Raw genomic sequence first — 27,988 nt, 5'->3', positions numbered from 1 at the left:
AGTGATAATGGCATAAGAAAGAGTGTTATATAGGAAATGCGTTAAATATTCAGAACTTATTTTAGCATAAAAAATTACTATGAACAGGCTATCGGCCATACCAAGAGTAAGTGGAAATGCTCAAATTGGATATTTTACCCTTAAAAATGCAGCAATTAAATGAATTCTTATCTAAACATCCCCAATTTTCAAATACCGTCACTATTAGCCTATGATATTCCAGCACGCCATGTTCGCCTCACTTCAGGCATATCTCTGACCTATGGCATGTGCCATCTATCTATGCTACTCAACTAAGTTCCCTGCCCAATGCAAGTCCATTGCTCCAGTCTCACCACTATTGTTCACAGGGGAACATTGGCCACCCAATGTTGATAAATCCCCATAAGAGCTAGATACCAATAACATTGATATTGTCCACTGACAGATACAATTAGTAAACTAAATACGCACAGCACACACATTCAATACGTCTCTCAGTTTAATTACATTATTTTTAGGTCTCTGACTTTTAATAATCATTATATACACCTTAAAAAGGTCCTGCATAGATTATTTAACTCCCTCACATAATTTTGTTTCATATATATATATATATATATATATATATATATATATATATATATATATATATATATATATATATATATATATATATATATATATAACGATTGTACGGAAAAACTCACACGAGCGGCACAATAATGGGCTGACACAATATAACACAAATAGAAAAGAATAGTCACATTTAAAAGAACACTCACACGGTAAATTGTTCGAGCTTTCGGCCCTCTCAGAGGCCTTCTTCAAGAGAGACTGAAAATATGCTATTGCAGAGGAGAGGGGAAAGAGCTATGGGCGTGGAGGGGAGGTGTGGAGGGAATAACCGCCATATTTAATTTCCCTCCCAGCATTCCCTCCACACCTCCCCTCCACGCCCATAGCTCTTTCCCCTCTCCTCTGCAATAGCATATTTTCAGTCTCTCTTGAAGAAGGCCTCTGAGAGGGCCGAAAGCTCGAACAATTTACCGTGTGAGTGATCTTTTAAATGTGTCTATTCTTTTCTATTTGTGTTATATTGTGTCAGCCCATTATATATATATATATATATATATATATATATATATATATATATATATATATATATATATATATATATACATACATATATAATTAAAATAATAAATGGTATCCTAATTTGGGGAGTGGTGTTTAAAATTGTATACACAGTATATGGTTACAATATCTGACAGCATATCCATGCTGTATATGTGTGCACACTGGTATTAGTGTGCTTTCTGGGTCAAATATTTTCTCTCTAAAAATCCTTATTATCTAGAAATCTGAACTATGACACCGCTAAATTGTTGCTCGTCAAGTCTTTCACTATCCAGATTTATCCCCTCTGACCGTCTTCATATTCCATAGTCTTGGATTTCCATTCTATTTCATTCCTTTCCTGCCATAGACTTCCAGGAGAACTTAAAGCTTTCCCCTGGAAATCCAGATGAGGTAATATGTTACCTCAATGCATACATTGTACAGGAGTGTTTTCCATGATGGCTTTTAGGTCTTTGGAATCCTGATGCACATTTACTGCAATGGTTCTCTCTCCATATTCCATTGACCACTCAGGATTTATCTACTTTTAGGGTTTATTTCTCAATCCAAAGGTATAAGAACATCCTGAACATCTACACATTCACCTGCCCTCCAGAGAAACAATTTGTACCTGCAATAAGTGCCCTCTCCACTAAGGAGAGGCAAATGCCATGATTTTCCCCTCACCAGAATCAGAACCATTCTAACTGCATATAATTAAAGAAATAAAAATAACTTAAAACAAAAAAATGAAATATTAGAATAAGAAGAGAAAGAAGCACTCATCATCTTAATTAATATTTTATTGGCATGATCAGAGTTTCAACTCCTTGAGCCTTCTTCAGGAGAGTAAATTCATAATGTTTTATATTTGGGCCACATAAGCACTGCCCTAATAACCCCCAGCACTTAAACATGAATTAAAGATATTGACCATTCTTGAACAAAGGAAAAATTAATACGTCCTAATCTCTTTTTTCTGGGATTATTAACACTATAATTTTAAGATTCCACTGGTGATGTACTTCGATGAGTTTTTTCTCCTTTGATTCTGCAATTGTAAAAAACCTGCGAGAACCTGGAGGAGGCCCCTCCAAGATCCCTCCAGGAGAGATTATGGAGGTGCCTCTCCTTTCCAATTGTACTTTGTTTTCGTGATCAATTACGTCAAGCATTTAAAAGAGTGGCAAAATAAACAAGCCTTTTATGCAACATAACATGGGACTTGAAATAATTCCCAATTGCTTGAGGTGAGCCACCTATTTTGTGTGCACTGCTTTTGAACATACTTATTCCACAAGTGGGGATGATAGAAAAACATAAGCATTATATCGATGACATAAGAAATCAACACTCTCCAATCATTCATAAAAGTAATAATTAGTGTTCTCTCAAGAAACTAGTGGCTTTTTAATAATTTTCTTTGCAAAACTATCAATTTTGGAAAGTGTAACTCATCATATCAAATATTCCTTGAAATTATTTTTCATAACCAAACCCATCTCTATTGTTCAGCTCTTTTGACTTCCATTTCAGAAATCTTACAAATTAAAATTTCCTCTGGGAGAACTACTGAAGAGGATCTGTAACCAATTCAAACTCTTAAAACAATGCAACTTTAAATTTGATTTTGTGTAAATGCAAATTATAAAATACTGTCGCACCATTTGGTCCAATGTTGCATGTTTCTGCTTGCAGGAGAATGCACGGCTCCTTACTGGCCAACCACCTCAGCCACCCCGGCCAGCCCCCGTCAAAGGAAACCTCACTCGGGCCATCAACATTGACAGATTTTCAAGAGTTTTCTTTCCACTTACTTTCTTTTTACTGAATGGTACATATTGGGCTATGTTTGCTCAATACCTATAACGGAATACCACTTGGATTGCTGATGCTGGAATCCTGACGTCAAAATCAATGGATTCTTGTTATGTTCTACATCTGTTATGGAAGGATCTTTACAGTAACCTTTACACTAAGAGAGAGAGAGAGAGTAATATTTTCTCTGCTTGATTTTATTCAAAATAATATGCCCATCAGTCAATATATGATGCATATATATATAGTTACAGACTAATAATAATAATATATTGATTTGCAATAAAATACTTGCATGTAAGGATTCTAAGACAAAGTATTATGAATGCTTTCGCTAGCTCACAATTATTTAGTGACATTCATAAAATTATGATCCATTTCATTATTTTCAAGCTTTAATTCGAAAATGCTGTTCAATGTGTAGCTTGATTATTTTTGTTCAGCATTAAAGCCAGCAGATAGGTAAAAAGGGATTTTTAACTCTTGAATTAGCCATCCTGCAGACGATATTTGTGTAACAATTAGAATATTTTTGTGATTTAACCAATTTAAGCTTCAATGAATTATCATGTTGCAAGTTTTATTCGAATCAACAAAACTAATGAAATAATTCCGTCTTCTCATAAGAATCCTGATGTTTTGTGAAACACTAGCATACAATATTTATTGAGGCTTGAGGAAGTTTTCCAATAGTCTAATTTTTAAGGGTAAAATATTTGTGCAACTGATCTGCTCAATCTTTTGAATTTTAAATTCAAACCTCACAATGAAAAAAGAGCAAACAGCTACTAATTAGTAGTAGCTAAAAGTTTTGCCCTCTCATAATTCATAACTCAGTTAGAATCTCACTTAAAATATCTAATATTTAAAGTAGCAAATGCCTCTTAAACCATAATATGTTTAAATTTAAAATACTACTCTAGCTATAAATATGAACATTAACAATTTTGTGTGGACTGACTTCTAAAACGCAAAGTTCAACACTAAATATATTAACCATTGATCAAGAACTCCCAATACTTTTACACAGATGGTCAGGAAAGTAGAAATATTGGGTTTTCCAGCAATAATAAAATGGAACTCAGTTGAAGAATCACCTTATTTAGCAAATATACATTATGACTGGATGATACTACACTCAAATAATACCCAATATGTCAATCAGAAATGGATTAAAACTTTAGTTTGACAGAGTGAAGGGCATGATAGGGACAGAATTACTTTACAGTCACTTAAGGAGTAGTGCAACGTATGCTATCTTTTAAAATGTTTTATTTCTAGCTGCATAAAACTCTCCTTTCAATATTTCCAAGGTGCTGTGTTTCAGCTGATTTCCTTTAGTATTGCTACGCACAAAAGGGAATCATTTAAATGTGGCATTTGTTTTGTAGAGCAAATATTACATTGCTTCTAGGGTTATAAACGGTTCATCTGAAAAAATATATGATAAATATTGTTCTCTAGCACAATGGTGACTACATTACAGCATGACTAATATTTGATGAATACCAAAAATCATTTGAGATATTTGTTTGTTAAGCAAGTAACATGAAGATCAATTTTTTTCCAAATCAATCATTCATTCAGTATATTATCTTGACATCAAATCAAATTTTAATTTGTTAAATGGAGTTAAATATAAAAAAGTATTAAACAATATCAATTGACAAACAAAATGGTCCTGAAATCCGCAATTTTTTTACATAATTAATTTCTGATAAATGGAGGTAAATGTAACGTGGAATGCATACATTTATCAATCAAAAACAGATACACCTGAAAAGGGCATGAATCTTTGTTATAATTATAATCCGGTGTGATACCAAATCTGCCATCTGTTCATGAGTTATAAAATACAGTTGTCTAAAGCCAAACTCCTGATTTAAGCAGCATTTCTTTATTATTTGGCAAAAAAACAATTTATTTCTAATTCCCTGAACTGAATAACCTTGTGATGAAATAAAGGCAATGAATATAAAGTAGAATCATTTTTTTACCATATGAGTTGGATCAGTATGTACTCCTCATCGAATGATATGGATTTTTTTCATAATTTGAAAATGAATATTGACACATCCTACCCTTCTTCATTTGAAAAATAAACACATGTGGAGAGTCAGTAAATGCAGATATACTAATGAGCTTCCCAATAAGGTTTGTGAAAGCAAAACTGCAATTTATCCAAAAAATATCAATAAAACAATCAAGTTACACCAACACAAGAATTGAAAGTGTTGAGCTGGATGTATTTGCATCTTGGCATATTTAAAACTCACTAGGTGATGTCAAACAAGGTTTTCTTTTTGTATCTTCAAATAAACTTGAATAACATTATCAAGCCTAATTAATCTTAATAATAATATTTAATCCCACTTTATTGTGAATAGCTATTGAACTGAGCTATGGGAATTAAATGCATGAGAGATTGTCACATCCATCAAAATAAGTACATAAACAAGAAAATTAGTAAACATGAGCTCCTGAAACATGGCACTCTTTTCAGATAGCCAACGGGAGTTTAAATAATTGGAAATATATACTCCTCATGTTCTTAGAATTAAGCATCATGTTCAATTGTAGTGAAAACATAATAAAGCTTTGAGACTAAATTGTAATCGATCATTATATGCAAAATTTTAAGACTCCATGGTAAATAAATGAAGCCAAAAATAGTTGGAATTAGTTTAAATTTGTCACAAAACTTTGCTAGCAAAATTTGCTTGTAGGAGAGATGATAGATTAAGATTTATGAAGATCTAACCTTAAGTATATGTCCGTAGAGAAAACTGAACAAAAGGTAATGTTAGCAGTATTAAATCCATGACAGCTTCAATTTTTGGTTTCTCCCTTCTTACCAAGGGGTCGCATATTCCTACAAAATTTGTATGCCAATTATCTGTAATGCAACCACCATAGTAATTAATAAAACTACAATAAAATGGCTATATTGTACTTTTCAAACTTTTTCATCTCTGATCCTATTCCTACTCTTCCTTTAAGTCAAGTTTCTTAGGGAAGAGAGAGAAATGCTTGTATTTTTGGTGAGTTCAGCAAGATAAACATAAATGATCATTCTCACTCTCTGGGAAGAAAATAGTGAACGAATACATTCTTTGGGCGTGAACTGTGATAGTCCTGTGATGTGATAGGATTCCAATGCATGGTCTCCTACCCCCTCCACCCCTCCCTCCCTTCACCCATCGTTTTGGAAGACGCTTGTGAAGAGCATGGGTACTTAGGACCAAGAGTGGCAGTTGGGATGCTGCCTCGGGCACAGGCGCTGTTGCACTTTGGATGCGATTATAGAGTAGTGAATGAAATTAAAATGTAAGAGTTAATCTTGCTCCCAATCCCATCATGCTCCCCTATCGATTCTTCGGAGGGAAAAATGGTAGAATTACAGTAGCCTCTCTCTCTCATTGAGGCCTTCTCAGCACCCTCCTTAAGAGCTCCCTTCTACCTAGCATATGAGTCCCAGAAGCTATGATATCATAGACTTGTCCCAACTGGACAAGCCTATATTTATTTAAGCTTATATTACTGTTATTGTTGTTAAGCTTTATATTATTGTGAATCCTGAATAGCAAACAGCCCAACCAGAGAAGTCTCAGCAAACCCAAACATTTCAGCCTAAATATCTTTTTCCCGGGACTCCAAGAATTCACAGTATTTCTACATAAAATATTTATTCAAGCAACTTAGGTTCCTATGTGTAGCACCAGCATCAGGTGCACATAAAGGAATTATTTTAAATATATACCTTTGGAGGGTCACGGTAGTCTAGGGGGTAGAGCGTTGAACTACTGACTGGACGGTCCCGGGTTCGAGTCCCAGGCAAGGCACTCTGGGCACCTGCAGCTCCACCCAAGCTATGTGATTTTTCGTGTACCAGATCTTCCTGGGAAACCATAACCGGCACAGGGAAAGGAACTGGCCCCCCTACCCTGATGTGTGAATTTCACATGCCGTCGGGCTTAGTACTGGGTGAACTCTGCCATCACCTACCAAACCGACCTTTGAGTTGATTACTGTGTTTATGGTTTTTTATATACCTTTGGTGGATGGGATTGAATGGAGGGTTCTGCACGGTGTTTGATGTATTGTATTCTATGTTTATTGATGGATATTAGGAATGGGGGATCATTAAGTGGAAGGCTGCTAACTTTTGTGAAAAATGGTGTCTGGATATTAAGTGAATGATTTGGTCAGTATATATGCATGTGTCTTTTCTGAGAATTGAACCCGAGAATATTATAGCATCTTAACATTCCTACACCGAACCTTTCCACCCCCTATCCCACCGTTCCTCCCCCCTTCCTAACACCCACCAATAACCATCACCGTTCACGACCCTCATCCCATCCACCAAGGGTATATTTTAAATACAATTCCTAAGCGTTGAAACCTATGCCGTTTCAATAAATACGAGGGTCATCCGGAAAGTAGTACCCGTTCGTGAAATAAAGACACAAAAGTAAATATTAACAAACATAAAAAATTTTATTTGAAAGAGGATACTTTAAACTACTTCTCAACATAATCTCCAAGCAAATTAAGGCATTTGTCATAACGTGTGACAAGTTTCTGTATTCCTGCTGCATAGTCCTTCGCCGCCAGCTCATTGAGATACGCGAGGGACCCATCTTGCACAAATTTTTGCATAATGCAGATGGTGTTTAACAATTTCATGAACAATTGTTCGAGAAACATTGGGAAAATGCTCACAGATGTCATCAATTGTGACGCGCCGATCGTTCCTCACGAATTCGTCAACTGAGCTCACCAGTTGGTCTGTAATGACAGACGGTCTCCCCGAACGCTCATCGTCGTGTGTGTTCCCCCTCCCCATGTTGAAGTTGCGACACCACCGCCGAACAGACGACTCGTCCATTACATTGTCTCCATACACCTCCTTTAATTGGCGATGAATATCACATGGGCGAACGTTTCTTGCATTGAGGAATTTAATCACTGCCCTCACTTCACAACTGGCGGCGTTCTCAATTTTTTTAAACATTGTAAACAATCACAGAAACAACACAGGCAATGCTAGCGTCACGCAACTTGGCTCAGAGAAGGCAGACAAGCCACTGAAGCTATCTGACCTCGTCCAGCGGCTACTCGCGTCGTCAGCACTTCATGCGGCACGAACGGGTACTACTTTCCGGATGACCCTCGTATTTTATATGGAAATATTAAGAGTATTCTAGGAGTCATGGATTGCTTACACAAAGTAATGCCGGAAACTACATCGTATATACTTTTTCCCAGGTTTTTACCCAAAAATGCTTAAGTTTTCCAAGTTTTCCTGGTCACCAGACATCCTGTTTCAATCATTTTGCTCCTTTTGAGAGCTATGGCTCCTTCTCAATTTCAGAAAGAATTTCACTGACCTTCCTTTCACTGACTGACCTTCTCAATTTCACTGACTGACCTTCTCAATTTCACTGACTGACCTTCTCAATTTCACTGACCACTCTAGCAGCAACCCCTGCTATTCTCCCTCTAAATCAACTGAATGATTCTTTTTGACCAGCTTCAACTATTACGACATGTAGTAGGTACAAATTCCAAAGAAACTGTGGGAGATCCAACAACAGTAACTTTTAACAGAGTCATCTGCTAATATGCATTTCAATGAAACAATTTCCGAGTGTAAAAATCTTTCTTGACCGGGATTTAAACCCAGATTCCGCAATGTTAAAAACAAATTCAAGTTTAAGAGGATGCCTCGATAGCTTAACTGGCTAAGGCACTCAAGCGGACATTGTGGGATCCGAGTTTGAATCCTGGTCGAGGCAAATGATTTTTACATTCTGAAATTGTTGCATTAATATGTACAAATTTGTTTTTAAAAAAAATTAACAGAATATACAGGACTAAGTGGACACATCCGCAATCATTTTCATAAAAATAAAGAAAAGCATTAAAATTATAAATTCTTAAAATATTCTGAAATCTTTAAATACCAATATAGGCATTTTGTTCACATTGGTATGATACCCCTTTGAAGCAGTATTTGCCAATTCTTGATTACACATAGAGATTATTGCAACTTTGTAAAAATTGTAAAAAAAACATAGGAGGGGACTTCAGGAGAGGTAGCCTCAAGAGTAATGACTATCAAAGGCTTGAGGCGTCCACTTCGTTTTGAGAGGGGTGATCAGCGAAATGTCACAAGCATGCTAAAAAAGAGGCTCACCTAAGGGATAGAGAGGCAGGTGGTGTACTCCAGAGTTGTAGGCGATGAATTCGCGGTGGTCTCTTTTCTTTGTTTCCCTGTTCTAGTCACTTGTTGTCTACATTTCCCCTCACCCTAACCCTCCTTCCCTCAGTTTTTGATGATGACAATTATTGCAATTACACATAACCAATCTGAGGAAACTAAAAAATAATAGTTACACATATCTCCTCTGATTCTGAGTGCATGAAGAGGTTTCCCATGCCCTAAATAAATCCACACAGGCATCTAAAATTTTCTCTTCCACCATCCAGGTCTGGATCCACCCACCAAGCATGTAGAGAGTGCATGTCAAAGATGCTGATTTTTGTAAAAAATTACCAATGGTTTTCAAATCAATTTAAGGGCAGTTACAAATACTCAAGTGCACAATGGTGACTTTCAAAATTTTGGATAGTCAAATAAAAATATGCATTTATGGGCCATCTAGCAATTAAACTATTAGCTAACAAAAGTGGCTTGTTAATTAAAGCTTAACAAAACTGGGAAAATGGTATTGTTCTTTCATTCACTAATAAAAGGATAACTACAAGCAAAGCAAGAAAATTTCATTTCCTTGATCACTGTGAAGGAATTTAAACAACTGTTAAAATCTTTGGGGGAAACTTGCTTATTGGAGACACACGACAACCTACAACCTGATTGAAGGGCCAAGTGCCCTTATAAACTGAGGAGTCTCATCATGCTCCATATTATTGTTTTGATGAACCATTTCTTAACCTCCTTACTCAACATTCCAGCGATCAATTACCTACTTCTTGTGAAAGTGTCTTTATCTAAAGCAATCCTTCTCCAAATACTTGGACCATTTTAGTCCAGAACACTTCCACCTGCTTTGACGTTTACGAAATCCTATTTTTAAGTTTAACTTCCTCTTTCCAGAAAACTGCAAAACTTTCCTTTAGTTTACATTTATTCTAATCCCATAACTATCACACTGGTATTCTTATGTGGTCAGCAGTGTCTGTAAACCCTTGAATGACTGGCAATCGAAAGCTTGATCATCGTTGAACCTGATTATATGAATTTCCCACCATTTTAACTCCTGCTTCCACTTCTTTTTGAGACTTTTACCAATTCCTCAACATATACTTTGAAAAGCACCAGTGATAACAACACCCCGACCTCCCCTCTTCCTAACACTGCCCATCCAGACTCTTAGTCCCTCACTCACATCTGAGCAGTCTGGGACATGAACAGGTCCAGGACATGTCTCCTATTCCTCCAATCCAATCACTTGTACTAATATTTTCTGCATTACATTCATTAATTTTACCCAATTCACTCTACCAAACGCCATCTTGCAATCTACAAAGCATAAATATATCCCAATTGTATTCCATGTCCCTCTCTCTTAGTGAGCACATTACAGCTATGGCATCACGCGTGCCTCCCCATTCCCGAGCTAAAATTAATCATCCCCTAAGTAATCTCAGCCACGTGCCCTGCTCTCCACCTTCTTATTGATGATCTGGAGAGCCACTTCAGCTGCATAGGAGATCAAACTTATTGTTTCATTGCCCTCACATATAGCAGCCTTTACTGTTTTGGAATTAGTATTGATCTCACAAAGTCCAAGTCTAAGGGAGTAATTAATAGAGGATTATAAAATACATTAAGGTTGTATTTGTCTTTATCAAGTCTTTAAGCAGCCAAATTCCTCCCTCATAAATACTATGAATTAGTCCACAAAAACTCCTCCCATTTTTTCCTAAACCTGTGGATAGATTCGCAGTAATGTTGTCTACCCCCACCGCCTTCTTTGATTTCAATTGCCTTAATGCCCTATCTATCTCAACATCGAGTAAGCCCAGACTTGAGCTATTCTCATCTACATCATATTCTCTTTCTATACCTAACCTTACTGTCTTTATTATAGTTTTAAATATTAATCCCTTCAGCCTTTCTTTAATCTTCTCTGGTTCAACTAATATTTTTTTCTGCCTCACTGGGGTTAGCTCCCTTTCTAGCTGCCTCACTGAGGAGCGAACTACCTTCCTTGTGCTGGGCTCCAACCCTTCGACCGATCTGGTGTGGGCGACCTTACCAGGAGCAAATATCATTGCACCTGCCAGCACAGCTCAAGGGGTCATCAGAATGCAACCGACAGGATCATACATTACAATCAGGATTTTTTATTTAATGGATTTCAAGATTCTTGATAGAGTGAATTGGGTAAAATTAATGATTGTATTGCAGAAAATAGGGAGTAGTTTGGAGGGATAAAAGACTAGTGCATGTCTCTGACTGCTCATGGGCAAGTGGCAGATGGAGAATCGGGATCGGAGCGTTAGAAAGAGGAGAAATGCAGAGGTGTCCATCAACACCAGTGCTTCATAATATACACGTGGAGTAAATGATTCAAGAGATATAGGAAGAACTGGAGATAAAAATGAAAGTCAGATGAGAAATCAAAAAATATGTTAAGTTTGTGGAAGAACCAGCTTTAATTTTCCAGTTAGCCAAGGGCTTACAAGCAGTGCCAAACACAATGGAAAGTAAGAGCTACAGGTAAGGGATTAGAATTAGTTTTGTTAAAAATGGATAAAAGACCATTAAAAAGGTTGGGGAGAAGAGTGGTTGGTAGGGAGTAATCCAAATGAGGTGGGGAAGATGGATGCGGATCATTTTGATTAGTGATTGGATGATGAAGACAGTGATGATTGGGAGGATGCTAGGCAAGCACAGTTGAAGACGAAAATGAATGCCCTGCAGAGCAATGACACAGAAGTGTTTTGGTTGGTGACGAAAATGAATGCCCTGCAGAGCAATGACACAGAAGTGTTTTGGTTGGTAATGGGATGTAGAAATATGTGCTACAGGGGACATTAGGCAAATGAGGAAGTGGTATGTATAGGTAAGGCAAGTAGTAGGGAATGAAGGGAGGAAGTATGTTGAATTGAAGAGGGGCTTATTGTACTGTCAGATGTAAGGTATGTTTTGTTAGGAGATGCAGTGATATGTATTATTTTATAGTCAATGTCCAATCAAAACCTATCATAACAGGTAGAATACCAATAATGATAATAATAATTAGCAAGGTTAAGCATGACAGGTCATGGGTGTTCAATAGACATCTTCACATTAATTTTGACTCCATATTTTATGAATAATTATTAGGGAAAGGCATAGGAGATGTAGGATGGAAGTAGTTCAAGATGAAAACATGAGGAATTTGTGGAAAAAAAGAACCATTAAGGTCTTAAGTGTTTTCAATTGAAGGAGGCATGTAAATAAATTCACTAAATGATTGGAAAAAAGTGAAACGGTAGGCTGATATTTAGTAGCAATGCCATATTGCTACGGTTTAAAAATACTTGCATTTGTGCAGTGACACATTATACAAGTTGTACCCAATATCTCAAAGCATAGCTAATTATTGTTTCCATTTCAGATTAATATGTATACTAATTTAGCCACATTTTCAATCAAAATCAAAGTCATTTTGGTGCTACCTTAATTTCACTAAATTTTCAAGCTAGCCGAAGAATAAGTAATTTGGCATGGTCACAACAACAGTGAATCATGGACACATCCTTGCCAAAGCAAGATGGCTCACCAAAATTATTCCTCCCCAGTTTGGCCACAATGCACCATACAATCAAAAGTGAAATGGAGAATAAATTGTTACACAATAGTGCCAAATTGTTAACATCATAGTTTCAAAAGGAAAGAGCCACAAAACAAATTTCAACCACTTTGGAAGAAATTAGTAACATTTAATTAATATTTTATAACCCTAAAAATAAAATCATCAAGTTTACATTTATCTAATTTCGTACTAAATAAACTCACATCAGCTCAATCAAGTGTCAAAAAACTTTTAAAGAAGATGGCGTATAAAAGAAGCATGTTTATCAAAAGAAAACATCGCAAAACTGATTGAATAATATGATACATTAACTTCCGACACAGGCTACCTGTCGCACACCATTTTTGGGTTTATACAGAAAATGATCAACAGACTTCTATGTGTCCATTGAGGAGCATTCTCTAGAGTAAGATTGACACTTTTTGGCACTTATGGGCATGCGTATCAAGCACATGCACTTATTGTGCTTGGCAAATACAATAAATAATAGAGGTTACCAGATTTTTATCATATTACTAAATAATTTGCTATGGTAACGGCATTCCACTAGAAATAAAAGAGAGATGAATTGTTTCCATTTACATACAAACTCGGAATGCTTTTACCTTGAATAATAAACTTAGATTGTGGTAAGCCACTAACTATTTAAGGGCATTTTCATCTGCTCCAATCAAAAAAATTAATCCATAGAAATCAGGAAGCAACTAAGTAAATACAATAAGAAACTTTTACAAATTTATTTTAAAAATAAATACTTGACCAACAGTTATATATAATAATATTCTCTAAAATTACTGACAAAGTACAAAATGACAAAGATGGACCCACAGGAATGAACAAAAACATTAAAAAAAAACACTTCACACATTTTAAAAATGAGATTCACTTCTGTGAGTCTTGCTTGCTTGCTTACTGCACATTAGTGTTCATCCAACCCGTTTCTTATTAGGGCAAAACATTTTCAAACCTTTGCCATTGTTTTTATTAAAAATAAATTTTATTTCTAACATCAGATGAGACTTATGAGGACCTACACAGTTATAAGCAATAAAAAAAAAAGTCTGAAAAAATAATTAGAAAATAATAGCAATTATAACAATGGTACATACAACATTACTTGAAATGAAAACATGACGATCCACATTTTTACACCTTTGAAAACAGCACAATTTAACTGGTAGTTTCAAACATGACAACCATAAATCAATTCAAACTCCATATATAAAGGATTGTAAGCTAGCCTTATGCCCAAAAACCTAGCAACTCAATAAGAGTCAATACCATACAAAATATTACATTATTACCTGGTTAAAACATAAGCACTGGTACACAAGTATACAACATCTCCAAAGGTACACAGATGAGTACATTGCTAAAAATATAACTATGAGTTATTCAATGGATTTATAAAAAATAAACATGATAGCATACTTTAGAAATGAAAACATAATGAACCCATCAACTGACACAGAGCAGAGATGTTAGGATGGTTAATACCTGGTTAGGGTAAAAGAATTACAAGCATAAATGTGTAGCATGAATAAAATGACTGATAATCTTAAGTGATTGTAATTTTTAGTTTGACAAGACATTATATTAATATGTCACCAGCATATCCAAATATAATGAAACTGCTTTTCTTTGGTCTGAATAAAGCCCTTGCAACATTAGCTGTGAACACAGACAGTTTGGGGCCAAATGATTCCAGTTCATGTGCTCCGTGAACAAATTTTGACGCCCATAGCACTGAAAATATATTCCTCTTCACTATGGATAAGTTTTTCCTCAAAGAACATCTCCCTTTTCAGCTTATTTACAGTCCATAGCATGCATTTGGGGAAAGTGATGGAGCTGGTCTCCAAATTCTTGAGATACTTAGGGGGGGAGGGGTTCGACGGTGATGTTACATTATGACCATGAGCAGAGGCAAGGAATTAAGAGTGAAATTTTGGTATCAAGCATCAATTTTGGAACCCCATAATGGGTTGAAGGCATGGGTCCCTTAAACCCCAGGACCCAGTGCATGAACCATGCACAAAACTCAGCCGTGAACTTCGACATGTGCAACATAATAAAGTACTACCCTGCTGTGAAATATATTCCCATAATGGCAAAATTATCTACCATAAATGGCTCAACTGTAAAATAATTAGCTAGAGAATGGGCTAATTTTATTTCAAATCTTTAGCCTTGTTTAACATTATGCCTTCAAGAATTATTTACTTATTGATAGCCATTCAATGGTTATCCAACCATATAAAAAATATAATTTTTTACTAATATTAGATTTTTATTAGTATTTACTCTGGGAAAGAGACAAAATATAAGTGACGTTGATAATTGTACAAAAATATTAAAAGAAGTAAAATATAAATAATAATGTACAGTATTTAAAAAATTCATTTGCAACTCTTTTTACCTATAAAAGAAGATGGGTACTTGTACAGAAGCTGGCCTAACATCAGAAAATTCCAAAATGATGTAGAAATGTGAATAGAAATGTGAGCCAAGTGGTTACATAATCACTGCCTGAGTGGTTCATGACTTCAATGGAATGCACACTCCAAGCTGAAAAGTTTCATTGACCACGACCTTTGACGTGCCAGGCCACTCAGCACCAATATCTGTGCAAATATCTTTTCGCCATTTGCATTTGGGGATTTAAGAAAAAATTGTTAGTAAAATAATATTTCATTACACTCACACACACATTCATACGCACACATAGGATACTCCAGAGTATGTATTTTTACATTTTCACAGTCAACCCACCTTCAGAAAATGACGGATTTTTCTTCATTTGACAAGAGAAGAAAGAATTCTAAGAGTTAAATTCTCCTGGACTACTAAAGGCATTTCCCTATGCTGTAAATCAATCAGACTGGAGGCATTGCAATAGGTCATAGCATGTAGTGATAACATTACCACCAGTGATCATTATTGCCAGCTACCAGAGTAAAGGCAGATCAAGCATTTGCCCCCTCCAACCCCACACAATCCTCAAGAAATTTACAGGTTGCTTTACAATCAATTATTTATGGTTTTGAGCCAAACTAAATAACTTATTGTCTTGCCATGACTAAAACTAATACCTTACAATTAACTAAAACTACAAAAAACTAATGACAGTAACCTGCCCCTCATAATGATGAATTATCAAATAGGTAAAAATATTTCGCCGACAAGTCACAAATAATCCATAAAAATTAGTGGTCTTGAATAACCTATCGCTTACTGAATGTGCAAGAATTTAAAGAAATGTAAATATCACAGTCATTTAAGTCACTGATTATAAAGCTACAAAAAATTGAGCATAAAATACATCCTTCAACATCCAAATGCTAATTAAGGAACAACAGCACACAAGTTTTTTTTGTTTGAGTCCTCCAAAAAATTGAAGATGGATTCACCCAAAATTGGCATAGATTATTGGAATGTGATTTCCAAGCAAAATAATTAAAATTACACTAAGTATCAATTTACAACATAATAAAAGTAAAATTAATTGTGTGTGATGCTTGTGTAAACTGTCTTTAAAAGAGCATATATTCTATTACAAGAATTCATAACCTAATATCCCATAAAAAAATTCACATCTCTGATTTGTACTTTGGGAATGCACACAAGCAACGGATTCACCGACATTCAAGATTTGCTCATGGCTGCTATTTGGTGATCGGATGGTGTTTCTGGTTATGCCAAACAAAAAACACCATGTTTCATCTACACTTTTGTTTAGGTAACTTTGGTGGTTGAGTCATCAGGCATAGGGGTGGATACCTGCTCTATCGGCATAACTTGACCATTTCCATTTTGAAGATTTTTAAGATTAATTTCTAAAATAGATGCAGAGGAGGGTATCTTTTTATAAGGTTTCCTTGGGTAATGAGGCATGGCATACCGAAGCTTTTGCCAAAACCAAGGATCGCCCCATTTTACATAAGTATTAGTCGTGAGATAGGTGCGCAATTCAGGGTCAAGTGACTCGGCTGGAGGAACATCACCATATAATATCACAATCACACGAGTTCTCCCTTCAGAAAGGGCCCGACAGTGCGCTGCCCTGAATTCCAATTGGCCCCAAATACTTTCCAAAAATGCCGGAGAAAGTACAACTATGGTGCGACAGGATGACTCAACAGAGCGGGCAATTTGAGCGGGTATCCATTCACCTGCTACCCAATCCCTAAAGTGCAAGCAAAGCCTGTAAGTGGTGATTTCTTTTTTCCCTTCAGAACCTTGAGCATGGGCCGTGCTGTTGTCACCAGTGGTGCCCTTGCCCGAAACTGGCCCACCTTCTAAGCCAGGCACCAGCTCTCCAACAACAAAGTCCTCATCTTGATGAGAATATGAGATGAACGCATCATACTGCTTGTCTTTATCGAGTTCATCCTCTGTGATCAGCCACAAACAGAAGTTGTGAGCGTAGAGCCATACTTTAATGACATCTTGGTGACGATAATATAGAGCAGCTAAGGTGCCAATCAAAATGCCAATGACTGCCACTGAAGTGCAAGCAGCAACGATAATTTTAGTGGGTAGCGGGCAGAGATCATTAACTGTCAGTTGTGAGAGTGGCTTTGTACTATGATAACTACTGCTGCACGTCACATTTGACAGCTTTTGAACCTGAAATGTGAAAAGAAAGTATCAATTGATTAACATGAAGTTACTCAGAAGGCATTAACAAATCTTTATCTTAAGTCATGCCATTTTCAAATTTAAGGGATAATACAACAAACCTCCAATGGACTATCATTGCAAATCATGTTTAAGGACTATACAGTCTGAATACATATCTCTGAAACCATAGGGTGGTGGCCACAAAAACTGAATAATTCCTCCAAATTTTGTTTACATTTCTCTTGGTGGTGAAATATTTTACGGACAAATAGAGATGTGAATTAACACTCTGCATTCAATTTTATTTTTAATACAAGCACTAGTTGAAATTAATACCAATTTTGATCAACTTAACCAAATGAACTCTGCATGTTACTTGGATTTTCACCGCACCGGTTGACATGACTCAAAGAAACACACAGAGTTCATCAAATCCATAGCATCTACAAATGAACAACTTTGCAGGATGCCTAGCACCTTCCAGTTCACAACAATTACAATGAGCAGATGAAGAAAATCAAAATTGGAAACTCATTAAATGGACTTCTACGTTCTGCATAATTTTGATCGATGACCTTCAGCCCACTGAAAATTTTCCTGTGACTCCCATTTAAATACGCATGAAAATAACAAAGTTGTTTCCAGTTATGCCCACCAGCACCTCTGCTTGGTCTTTTCCATGCACATTTTCATAGTCTTTTTCATCAAATCGAAATGTATTTAATTCCCCCAAGGCAATTTCCAGGCCAGAAATCTCTTCAACCTCTCCTTATCCCTCCGTCAAGGCATAGGAATCATCATTTCCTTATTAAAAAACCATAAACACGGTAATCAACTCAAAGGTGGATTTGGTAGGTGATGGTAGAGATCACCCTGTACAAAGCCCGACGGCTTGTTACATTCACACATCAGGGTAGGGGGGCCAGTTCCTTTCTCTGTGCCGGTTATGGTTTCCCAGGAAGTTCTGGTACCCGAAAAATTACTTAGCTTGGGTGGAGCTGCAGGTGCCCAGAGAGGCTTGGCCGGGAATCAAACCCGAGGCCTCCGGTCAGTAGTCCAACACTCTAACCCCTTGACTACCACGACACATTTCCTTTATTGGATTTTTTAAATTATTCACAATGCTCAGCAACACTAGACGAATGAAGGAGCTTAGTAGGGCCTCCATTGACTTTTTTCACACAGTTGGTTCACAGATGAGTGCCTTAATAATAAAAATTTCCAGAACAAAGAGGGCTGATACTAATGACAGCCACAGATGGGTGTTATTGAAGTGCAGACAGGCAGCACACATTGTTACCCATTCCCAAGGAATAATGGACAGTTATGAAAACATAGGCTGACAAAAAGTGGAATTTATAAACTTACGGGCAAGGGTGATAGTGTCACACATATCAGGTGAAAAGAAATAGCCCACAGAATGTTTAACAGCATAACACCAGCCTTAATTTGAATATTGCAACATTACACATTCACATTTAAGAAAATAAATTAAGAGACAAAGAGCTCAGCAAATAAAATATTAAGCCAAGGCTCCCAGACATTCATTCCATTCAAATAAGGCTCACTACTTCACTCAGCCCTTCCCATGGCTTATCTCCCCCATCCCAGCCCACCACACCCCCACACACATGATGGCCTCTATTTCATAATTCTCAGATCATGCCTAAGATGAAGAGTTACTTGAAGAATTTCCATGTTTATTTTCATAATTCATCAAGATTTCTTTTCAATTCCATCACTTTCAGGGCATGTTATCTAAGCATTATATAGTCTCTTGCCATCCCAACACATGCTTCATCCTACGAGCAGAACTATGTTCATAAATTTTTAAACAGCAGTTTGCATTGTCCATGCGCTCTAACTAGTATATTTTTTAAAATTTTGATTGTATCTTGTTGGTGAGAAGATGGCTGGCAAGCTCTCATTTCGCAAGAAATGTGAAACGTCCTATTTTCCAGATTGAAGAAATACTGTTAGGTACCTTTTTGGCAAACAATATTGATTTGAACAACAGATTGATGTACACAAGTATTATGATTTTTCGCACCATTATACAAAGTGATATCTTGGCTTCAGAGTAAATAATGATGAAATGTCTTTATTGATGTGAGATTGAAACTTGATAGTCCCTTTTATCACCAAACTTGTCATTTCCATGAGGAGATGGCTGCGTAAAATTCTTATCATCAAACAAGATTGGATGTTTATTCCATTTAATGGCAAAAACAGAAACTATTTCTACTAAATATATTTTTAAGTACTTAATTTAAAATGCCATGACAGGCTCTGTTCCTTAATGCAGAAGCTGCTTCAACAGAAGAGGCAGACCCATTAATAAATTTTATTTTGAGGAAAATTGCCAATTTTTAATTAAACAAGAGGCAACCAAGTTCTGCTCTTTTGTATGAAAAGGGGAAAAATCAAATAATGCGACATAAAATTTATAACAAAATCTCAGACACCGTGATTCCACATGGCCAGCAAAATACCATCATAAAATTCCAAGATTTTCCCACGCCCAACCCTAAACATTCCCCAGATTCCCAAACGGGGCAGAGCAAAGCAGCACAGAACATTCAGATTGCCATAAGGAATAGAAAATAGATGTTTCCAGGTTGAATATTAATACATGAGTCAAGGCAAGAGGAGGCCCTAATGTGATGAAAAATTATGACAGTAAAAAATGAATGTAGGATGGCAAACTTGGAGAACTGAAAATAATTACAGATTTTCTAAATGCTGTTTGAAAACATTTATGAGGGAAGCAATACAAATTATATTATCTCCGGTGAAGCTGATTATTTAAAGACAAAGTAAAATAAATGATTCTCCCTTTAACTCGAGGGAAATATACAATCCAGCCTATTGGTGAAAACATTGCAAATCCCCACTGATAAATTATCACAAATGCTTGACCAAGATTTACAAAACGTTTCCACCTCCATTTTCCATGTCCCAAATCTACAATAGATCTATAGCAATAATATTAGTAAATAAATACTTCAGTTACGAGGAACATTTTTTTACTGGGAGAGCAAGTGCATAAATACCTGTAGAGTGGAACCTCGCTTTATGATCATCTCATAAAGCGAGTAATTCACATAATGATCAAAAATATTTTCACCAAAAACAACGAGCTCAGCATGTGACTTATCACGTAATGAGTTTAGGAGAGGGGAATTCCCACAATGATTGCACGCCCACCACTTCAGTTTGTGTTTAAGACTCATTCCCCTAGAACCTCAGTGTCCCAAGTGATCATGCATTTTTCTTAACTTGTGTTCAGACATATTATTTGTGATATTTTTGTTCAAAGTTCAATTATATTTTGAGCATAGTTTTAAAAATAGCCCCGAGGAGAAAAAATCCTTAAGATGACATCCATAAGAGAATTAAGATAACAACAGAAACTAAAAATAACATCATTGATAATTGGTAAAAGGGTGTGAGCATGGCTGATCTAGCATGCACGTACAATCAGTTGACATCTACAATTTGCATTTTATTCAAGAGCAAGGGTCCATTGTAAATGCAGTTCTTCTGCCCATGTCCAAGGTTCTAAGGTTCTCAAACTCAAGCCTTTCAAGAATTTTCCATAGCAAGAGTATGCATCTTATGATTATATTATTAGAAAAACAGCAAGCTAAAAGAGGATAATGGTGCAAGCAACGACATTGTACATCAAAACATTCGGGTGGAGTATGACAGCGAATGAATGACTGGATAGGCAGGCTAAATGAAGAATAGATTTCATTATTCGCTGTTGTAAGTAGTGTGCTGGAAGTAGAAGCCAAGATCAAATGGACTTATTAAGTGTGAGAGAGCATTGAGAAGAGAAAAGGCAGCATGCTGGCATTCATGCTGAACAGAATGGAGAAAAACAGCGAAATGGATCAGGAAATCCCACCTTAAGCTGCAATGGGTAGGTTGAGAGCTTATATGACGGAATAAGAGAGCAGATGTCTCTAGGTGGAACTCTAAAAGATAATTCAAGGTGAATAGAATGTGAGAAGGGAGATCTATTAGCTACATTTTATATTTAACGATGGTTCTGATTAGGAACCTGGATATGGCCAATGGGCACGAGATAAAACTTAACTGTTATTGGCATATGGATGAGATTTTGCTCCTTATAAAATTAAATAAAAAAGTCGTATCTAATTTACCACTTAAATATTTTTTCCTCAAATGTTTTGACACCCTTGCATCCTCAAGGTGCAGACTACTGACTTCCTCCTGGTACAAGTCATTAAAAGCCCGGAGGGAGGAGGCATGGGGGGGGGGGGGGGGGAAGAACTAAAGTGGGCCACATCCTGAAGGTAGGAGGGTTACTTATGCCAGTTGAATGTCACTTGAGGCCGTCACCACTTCGATACCTTGGGGGTGTTAAGATATGGCCTACCCCCTCCTGCCAATTCATTCAGGGAAGGTTTGCGAGCCTTATACTCCTTAACTCAAAACGGGACTTTGCCTGCATGTAAATGGGACACAGCTCATCACCAGACCTATCTTAATCTGGCAATGATAAAGATATTAACTTTTGGTGAACATATTATACATTAATTTTAAATGTCAACCAATAATTTTAGATGGTCCTCGATGGTCATATTATTCATGAGTCAAATTAATTTCGAAATATATTCAGGCCAAAATCACAAATGGAGAAAATACATGCATAGTTTTTAGCAAAAGAGGTAACAAGAATATTGATTTGGACAAATACGTATATGATACACACGCCATGTTGAAGAGAAAGAGACCTGAGGAAAAGGAGAAGTGTCAGAGTGGTGGGGGCTCAATTGAGGATTCCCTTCTGCGAGCATCAATGAAGAAAACTTCACCTGGGATAAAGAAGCAGAGAGGTTCACTCATTCATGGCAGAGAGTAGGCTTTCATATTCATTTCTTTTACAAATAAATGACAGCAGCAAATGCTTCCCACCAGAATATAGTGAAAACCTTAAATAACACACTTGTTATGTCAACTTGCCTCCTAATTTCATAGGTGGATAAAGTACCATCAAGATATAACTAGTACTGCACCACAACGAATATGTTTTGCAAGTTGATTAATTCTGGACACACATTTCAAAGACCCAAGTTTTTGGGCCCTTGAATTTTAAAATGAGGTTTTATTCCAACTGAACATGATTCATTAAGGAAAAATTAAAGCAATCACCCAGCATGTTGTCCAGTACCCAATTATTTTCATAATGAATATAAATAGACTGCATCATTAAGAGTCAAAAGTAAGAAAAATACACAATTAAGAATTTGTAATACAGAACTTTTTTAAGTTTACCATTTCCAAACAAATTCATTATTATTTCAATGTCAATAATGAATGCACCAAATATTATTAACAACAATGTTCAGAAGTAAATTTACCTTCTTTCCATTTCCTGGCAGCATGATAAGAAAAATATTCATGTAAGTAAAAGTTGAACATCTTTTCATAGAAAAAAAATAGCAATCAACTCCACATGCCTCTATACTATGCACATAAAGTAAACGGTGATTGCCTTACCTGCTTGAAGTGCTCCTGGACGAAGTTCAAAAGGTCTATTGCCTCACAATCACATGACCAGGGGTTGTCATGAAGAGTTATCTGGCTTGCTTTGCTAAAGGCTGTAATCACGTCTTTGCTCAGGTGAGTGAAATTATTTTGATGAAGTTCTAACACCGTTAATTGAGGTGGCAGGGAGCTTACATCAATCTGGGTCAAGAGATTCCTTCCGAGCTTCAACACTTTCACCCTGTCATATCCTAAGGCTAAGGACGATGGTGGCCATAACTTCTGCAAGCCAAGACCTTCTGCTTGGAACTCTGTGTAACTGCTGCGACTAACGATAGGTAAGGCAAGAGGCAATGTAGTTAAATTTGCACCACTGCAGTTGATGACAAGCGAGTGGTCTTCAGGGCGGGCAAGACATTGACAATGCCTGGGACACTTCTCACCAAACAGCTTCAGAGCTTGTTGTGTATCGTTTGAAATGGTGTCCAACATTTCCTCATCTTGGGCAGTCGACACTGCGAGGTCAGAATCACACGTTAAGCTATAGGAGCTCAAACTTTTCACTGATTTACCCATGACATTTTCAGGTGAATGACAAAATAGATTGTCTGTTTTCAAGCTGAATAATTCCATTACTTGAGGGGCCATTCTTCCTTCAATATAACGCAACAAGTCATACACTTTGCAGTCACAATCAAGAGGATTATTATCAAATGTAACAACAACATTTTTCTTCTTTCTTGGGCTGGACTGTTCTTTTGCAAGTGTTTCTGCTGCTTGCAAATCTATTACAGAGATATTGTTGTTACTAAGATTAATGTCAACATTGTCTGATAGAAAGTGCAAATCACTTACAGAAATATTCTGAATTAAGTTGTTACTCAGGTCTAGAGTTTTCAAAGATAGCATGATCACCTGCCAATCTGAAAAAATTACTTTTAGCAAATTGTTGGCTATTTTAAGAACTTCTAAATTTAAGCAATGGTGAAGTGGTGAGTTGGGCCATGATAAACCCCCAATAGGATTCGGAAATGATAATTGATTATTGGAGAGAAAGAGTTTACGAAGATTTTTGCTACGAGTGAACATTTTCTCCGGTATATCTTTCAAGTTGTTGCTGCTTATATCTAACTCTTCAAGGGACAACAGATCATAAAAAAATTCCTCAGGCAACTTCTCCAGCTTATTTTTCTTCAAATTGAGAGTTTTTAGGGATCTTAGGCCTTTGAGTAGCGAGTTGGGTAAGTCAGCAAGCATGTTTTCACTTAAATTAATAATTTCCACATGTTCCAAGCCAAAAAACAGACCCTCAGGAATGGACTTGAGCTTATTTTTGCTAAATGAGATGTACACCAAATTCACTGAACCCTCCAATAAATCCTTCAAAAGCCATTCCAGGCCACAACTGTCAAGAGAGAGCTCCCTCAATGATGCAAGATTGGAAAATAAACCAAGCGGCAATGTACGAAATGGGACCCTATTATCATTTAATCTCAATTTCTCCAAATGCACATTCCTAACAAACAACTCGGCAGGAAGACTAGTAAAATTATTAGAATTCAAATTGAGACTTTTCAATGATATCAAGTCATAAAAAATATCCGGGCTAAGCATTTTCAGACCATTACTATTTAGATCAAGGGAATCCAGGGAGGTGAGCCCTCGAAAATGAGACCGCGACAAATTCGATTCTCCTAGTTTATTTTGCCAAATATTAAGAAGCCTTAATCGCGAGAGATCACGAAAGATATCAGGAGGTAAGGAAGTTATTCCATTGCTACCCAATTCAAGCACCTCCAGATGAGTCAATCCTTGAAAAATCGAAGAAGGTAAAACAATGTTGTTGTCACGGAGGTCAATCCATTCAACATCAGGTACACCAGAAAACAAATCATCTGGTAATGTGGTCAGCCCATTATCAGACAAATATAACTTCTTCAACCCACTCAGACCTTCTAAGTGCTTTGCCGATAAGGCATCATTCAAAGTGAGATGCGAACGAAAGAGCAGTACTGTAACATTTTGAGCCCCAATTGAATCAAAAATCTTCTTAAAAGAATTTTCACCACTGGATTCGTTCAGTGCCGGGAGCGGGCATAAAAAGAATTGAACTGAAGGGCAATTCCCAATATCGAGCCCAGCAATCAGCCCTAGATCTTTCCACTGAGTGAAATCTGAGCACTGTATTTGTGCATAATCCCCAGGCAGGACTTGGGCACGGATCACTTGAGATGATGTGGTAATGAACATTTCTTCAAGTTTCTTTTCCGCAGTCCCCTCCCGGTTGCATTCAACCTCAAACGAGCCATCAGATCTCTTGGAATACGTGCACTGATCCCTTCTGGCATGTTCACCCCTCCCCTCGTTCCTCTTCTTCCACGACGCAAAATCACCCAAGCAGTGCGTAACATTTAATGTGATGAATATCAGGCAAAACAGAGCTCCCGCTGTCATGGTGTGCGACAAGTGTCTACTTAGCATCTTCATCACACATCTCCCATGGTGTCAACACCTTCAGCTGAAATGTTTACAAAGTGAAAAATTCACATTTAGGTTCAATGAAATATATTATGCAACCAAAACATTAAAAATAACTAACCAGACATCACAACACCAAGTAATTATGTGTTGACATTATTCAAGCAATAAGTAACATTTTTTTGGCATTCAGAAATTTATTATAGTCCCCCAGGGTAGCACGAACACACAGGTCATTGCAAAGAAATTTAGTCAATACCTCAGCAAACATTAGTGCCGTGATCACATGCAAGGCATTTTATTGATTGAGCATACGGTTTCATATAATTTGCCATAAAATGACCTTTCATTTTCAGCTGTCACCCTCATAAGTTTCCAGAACAACAATGTAACAATTACAAAGCATGAAAATCATTCACCTAAACCAGGTTTGGATTTTTACACTTTAAAAATTTTGCATTGTAATGCACATTAGCGGATGACTCTGTTAAAATTTACTTAGGTGGCATCTCCAGCAGCTTTTTTGAATTTCCAGAACAGCTCAACTATTCGCACTCCATAACTGCCAAATTGCAAAGAAGTTTGCCATTCAAGTCAATCCACGGATTGAGTGAATTACACTACACTAAATTTTAATTAGATCAGTTAATGAATAAAAACTCCAATTCAAAGTACTACCACATCCCAAAAATAGTAATATGACACTTCCAATTAATTACCAATCAAACAATTGCCTATTTTATTAACTTTGCTGACCACTTACATTAACATCAATACATTGGACCAATGCATGCGGACATCAACATATCCCATACAAAAAACTAGATCATATAAAAGGGTAATCGATTCGAACAAGACTTGAAATAATGATATATTCAATTGCACCCAAAGTGGAATGTGATTCTAACCATAAATAAACAATACCCTTTCGGTGTAGGGAACATAAAAAAAGCTTAATTTCAGGAAATTGACTCTCTTTGGCCAATTCCTTCTATACTCTATCCTTGCACATTTTCTTCGCATGTCACATCCACACAGTTGTTTCACGCATGCTATTCTAGTATTAGAACTACTAGCATTCATTTCCTCGGGAATCCCAGAGCTGTTCTCTCCTCTACTTTAACTTTGGTGATATAACTCTCATAAACCTCTTCATACGACCGACGCAGCAAAACATATCTTTCATGCATTCCTATTACTGGTGCATCCAACAATCCTCAAGTACTATGTACCCTTTGAATTTGGTCGGCATTTGTCTTTGCATAACCAGGTTCTGCTTCTAAAGAATAACTTAAGAGTTCAAAGAGAACTATTTTCTCTGCCTTAGGCATTTTAATCTACCCCAAACAGGTTCTTCGATGATATAACAACAGTTATATCACCTAAACCATTAAGGGATGCATCATGGACGTATAGGACAGGGACATTTACTTATCCAACAGCTTTAACTTTCTCATCCATGCATTGATTACTAGTAACAGATAAGACTGCATAGAATATTTTGGCTAACTTGATGTTTTTTCCTCCGATGTACTTCTCACGAATTAATTAGTAACCTCGCCAAAATTCAACACACTTATTAATGTGCACAAACCAATGCCATAAAATTTAATAAATACTGCATGTTATCAGGTCATTTCAAAATTCAATGAACATTAAATCTGCGGTAAGACTTGTTCACCTTGTTCCTGTATTTTTAATGTAAAGATTTACTCCATTATTATGTATGCTAAACAAGTTATAAATACTTTTTTATCATTAGAGCTAACGACTTGATATAATATTGCATTTACATTTACATGTACTTCGGCATCCTCGGTTATATGTGCCATTACAAGATTGTAGTTGGCCAAATAATAAGGGCATTCAAAAATTATAGGCGAGCGAGCGTGCCATAAAACAAACTCTCCTATTGCTAGTAGCACCTATAACTTATGCATGCGAGGAAAGAATTACTAGATTACTGACTATTAAAGAAAAATCCAAAGAGTTACGTTTACATGGCAACGTACGAAAGCAAATAACATGGTTACCACGCTGAACCCGCGTTTACTAGCAGCACTTCTCTCTTCCCTTACTCTGTGGACCAAATATATTTCTTACCTTGTCAAACAGTTTTCCGTAGCCGGATCAAATGAAAGAGAACACAATATGTCAGGAAGTGATAGTAACCACAAAAGTACTATCATTTGAGCTCGATGTGATAACCTTTCCACCTCTGACCTGTTATGAGCATTGGAGATTATATTCCACCAGTAGATGACTGGGATTAATGAACGGAAGTAGGAAAACCAACCTCGAACTAATTTACCAGCGAGTAACAAAATAACTCGGCTTCATCGTACACATCCCACTAAAACTTTCACATTTTCTCCATATTAACGGGGCGCTACATGGAATCACCAAAACACAATGTTATTGGCACGACGATGAATGAAGTAAAATTTCTACCCGCTAGGGGATGCCAAAAGCCTCGAGTTTAAAAGTAGTTTGCCGATTTCCCAATGGACAGCGTTAGTGCCCTTCACTGGGTTCAACTGGGTTAATTCATGAACGTTCATCGTTGCCGCACTTTGAGCCATAAATTAATCACCATTTCGACTTTATCTCCTGGAAAA

The 27,988-nt window shown here is 36.7% G+C and overlaps 2 protein-coding genes across 4 annotated transcripts in view; one reads left to right on the top strand and one right to left on the bottom strand.

Moving 5' to 3' along the window:
- Positions 1-5,871, top strand: part of ort (ora transientless) — a 122,821-nt gene extending 116,950 nt beyond the window's left edge. For both annotated transcript variants that reach the window (XM_071598214.1, XM_071598213.1), the window contains one exon: positions 2,800-5,871. In XM_071598214.1, coding sequence (XP_071454315.1) covers positions 2,800-2,970 — 171 coding nt within the window. In that variant the 3' untranslated portion in view covers positions 2,971-5,871. The remainder of the gene's footprint in view (positions 1-2,799) is intronic.
- Positions 5,872-13,480: 7,609 nt separating this feature from the next.
- Positions 13,481-27,771, bottom strand: LOC139699784 (protein toll-like). 2 transcript variants are annotated; one of them, XM_071598220.1, is made up of 4 exons: positions 27,667-27,771; positions 27,474-27,593; positions 22,905-25,410; positions 13,481-17,381 (listed from the first exon to the last, which is right to left on the bottom strand). In XM_071598220.1, exons 3-4 carry the CDS (start codon positions 25,377-25,379, stop codon positions 16,488-16,490), a joined length of 3,369 nt encoding a protein of 1,122 aa, XP_071454321.1. In that variant the 5' UTR covers positions 25,380-25,410; positions 27,474-27,593; positions 27,667-27,771; the 3' UTR covers positions 13,481-16,487. The 2 variants fall into 2 exon arrangements, with proteins under 2 accessions (XP_071454321.1, XP_071454320.1); XM_071598219.1 differs by lacking the exon at positions 27,474-27,593 and having other exon boundaries at positions 27,594-27,771.
- Positions 27,772-27,988: the final 217 nt, after the last annotated feature.

The sequence above is a fragment of the Hetaerina americana genome, unplaced genomic scaffold (assembly GCF_022747635.1).
Source record: "Hetaerina americana unplaced genomic scaffold, ioHetAmer1.1.p SCAF_90, whole genome shotgun sequence".
NCBI lineage: Eukaryota > Metazoa > Arthropoda > Insecta > Odonata > Calopterygidae > Hetaerina > Hetaerina americana.
Note: the sequence above shows the minus strand (reverse complement) of the source record. Positions and strands in the feature narration are given on the sequence as shown.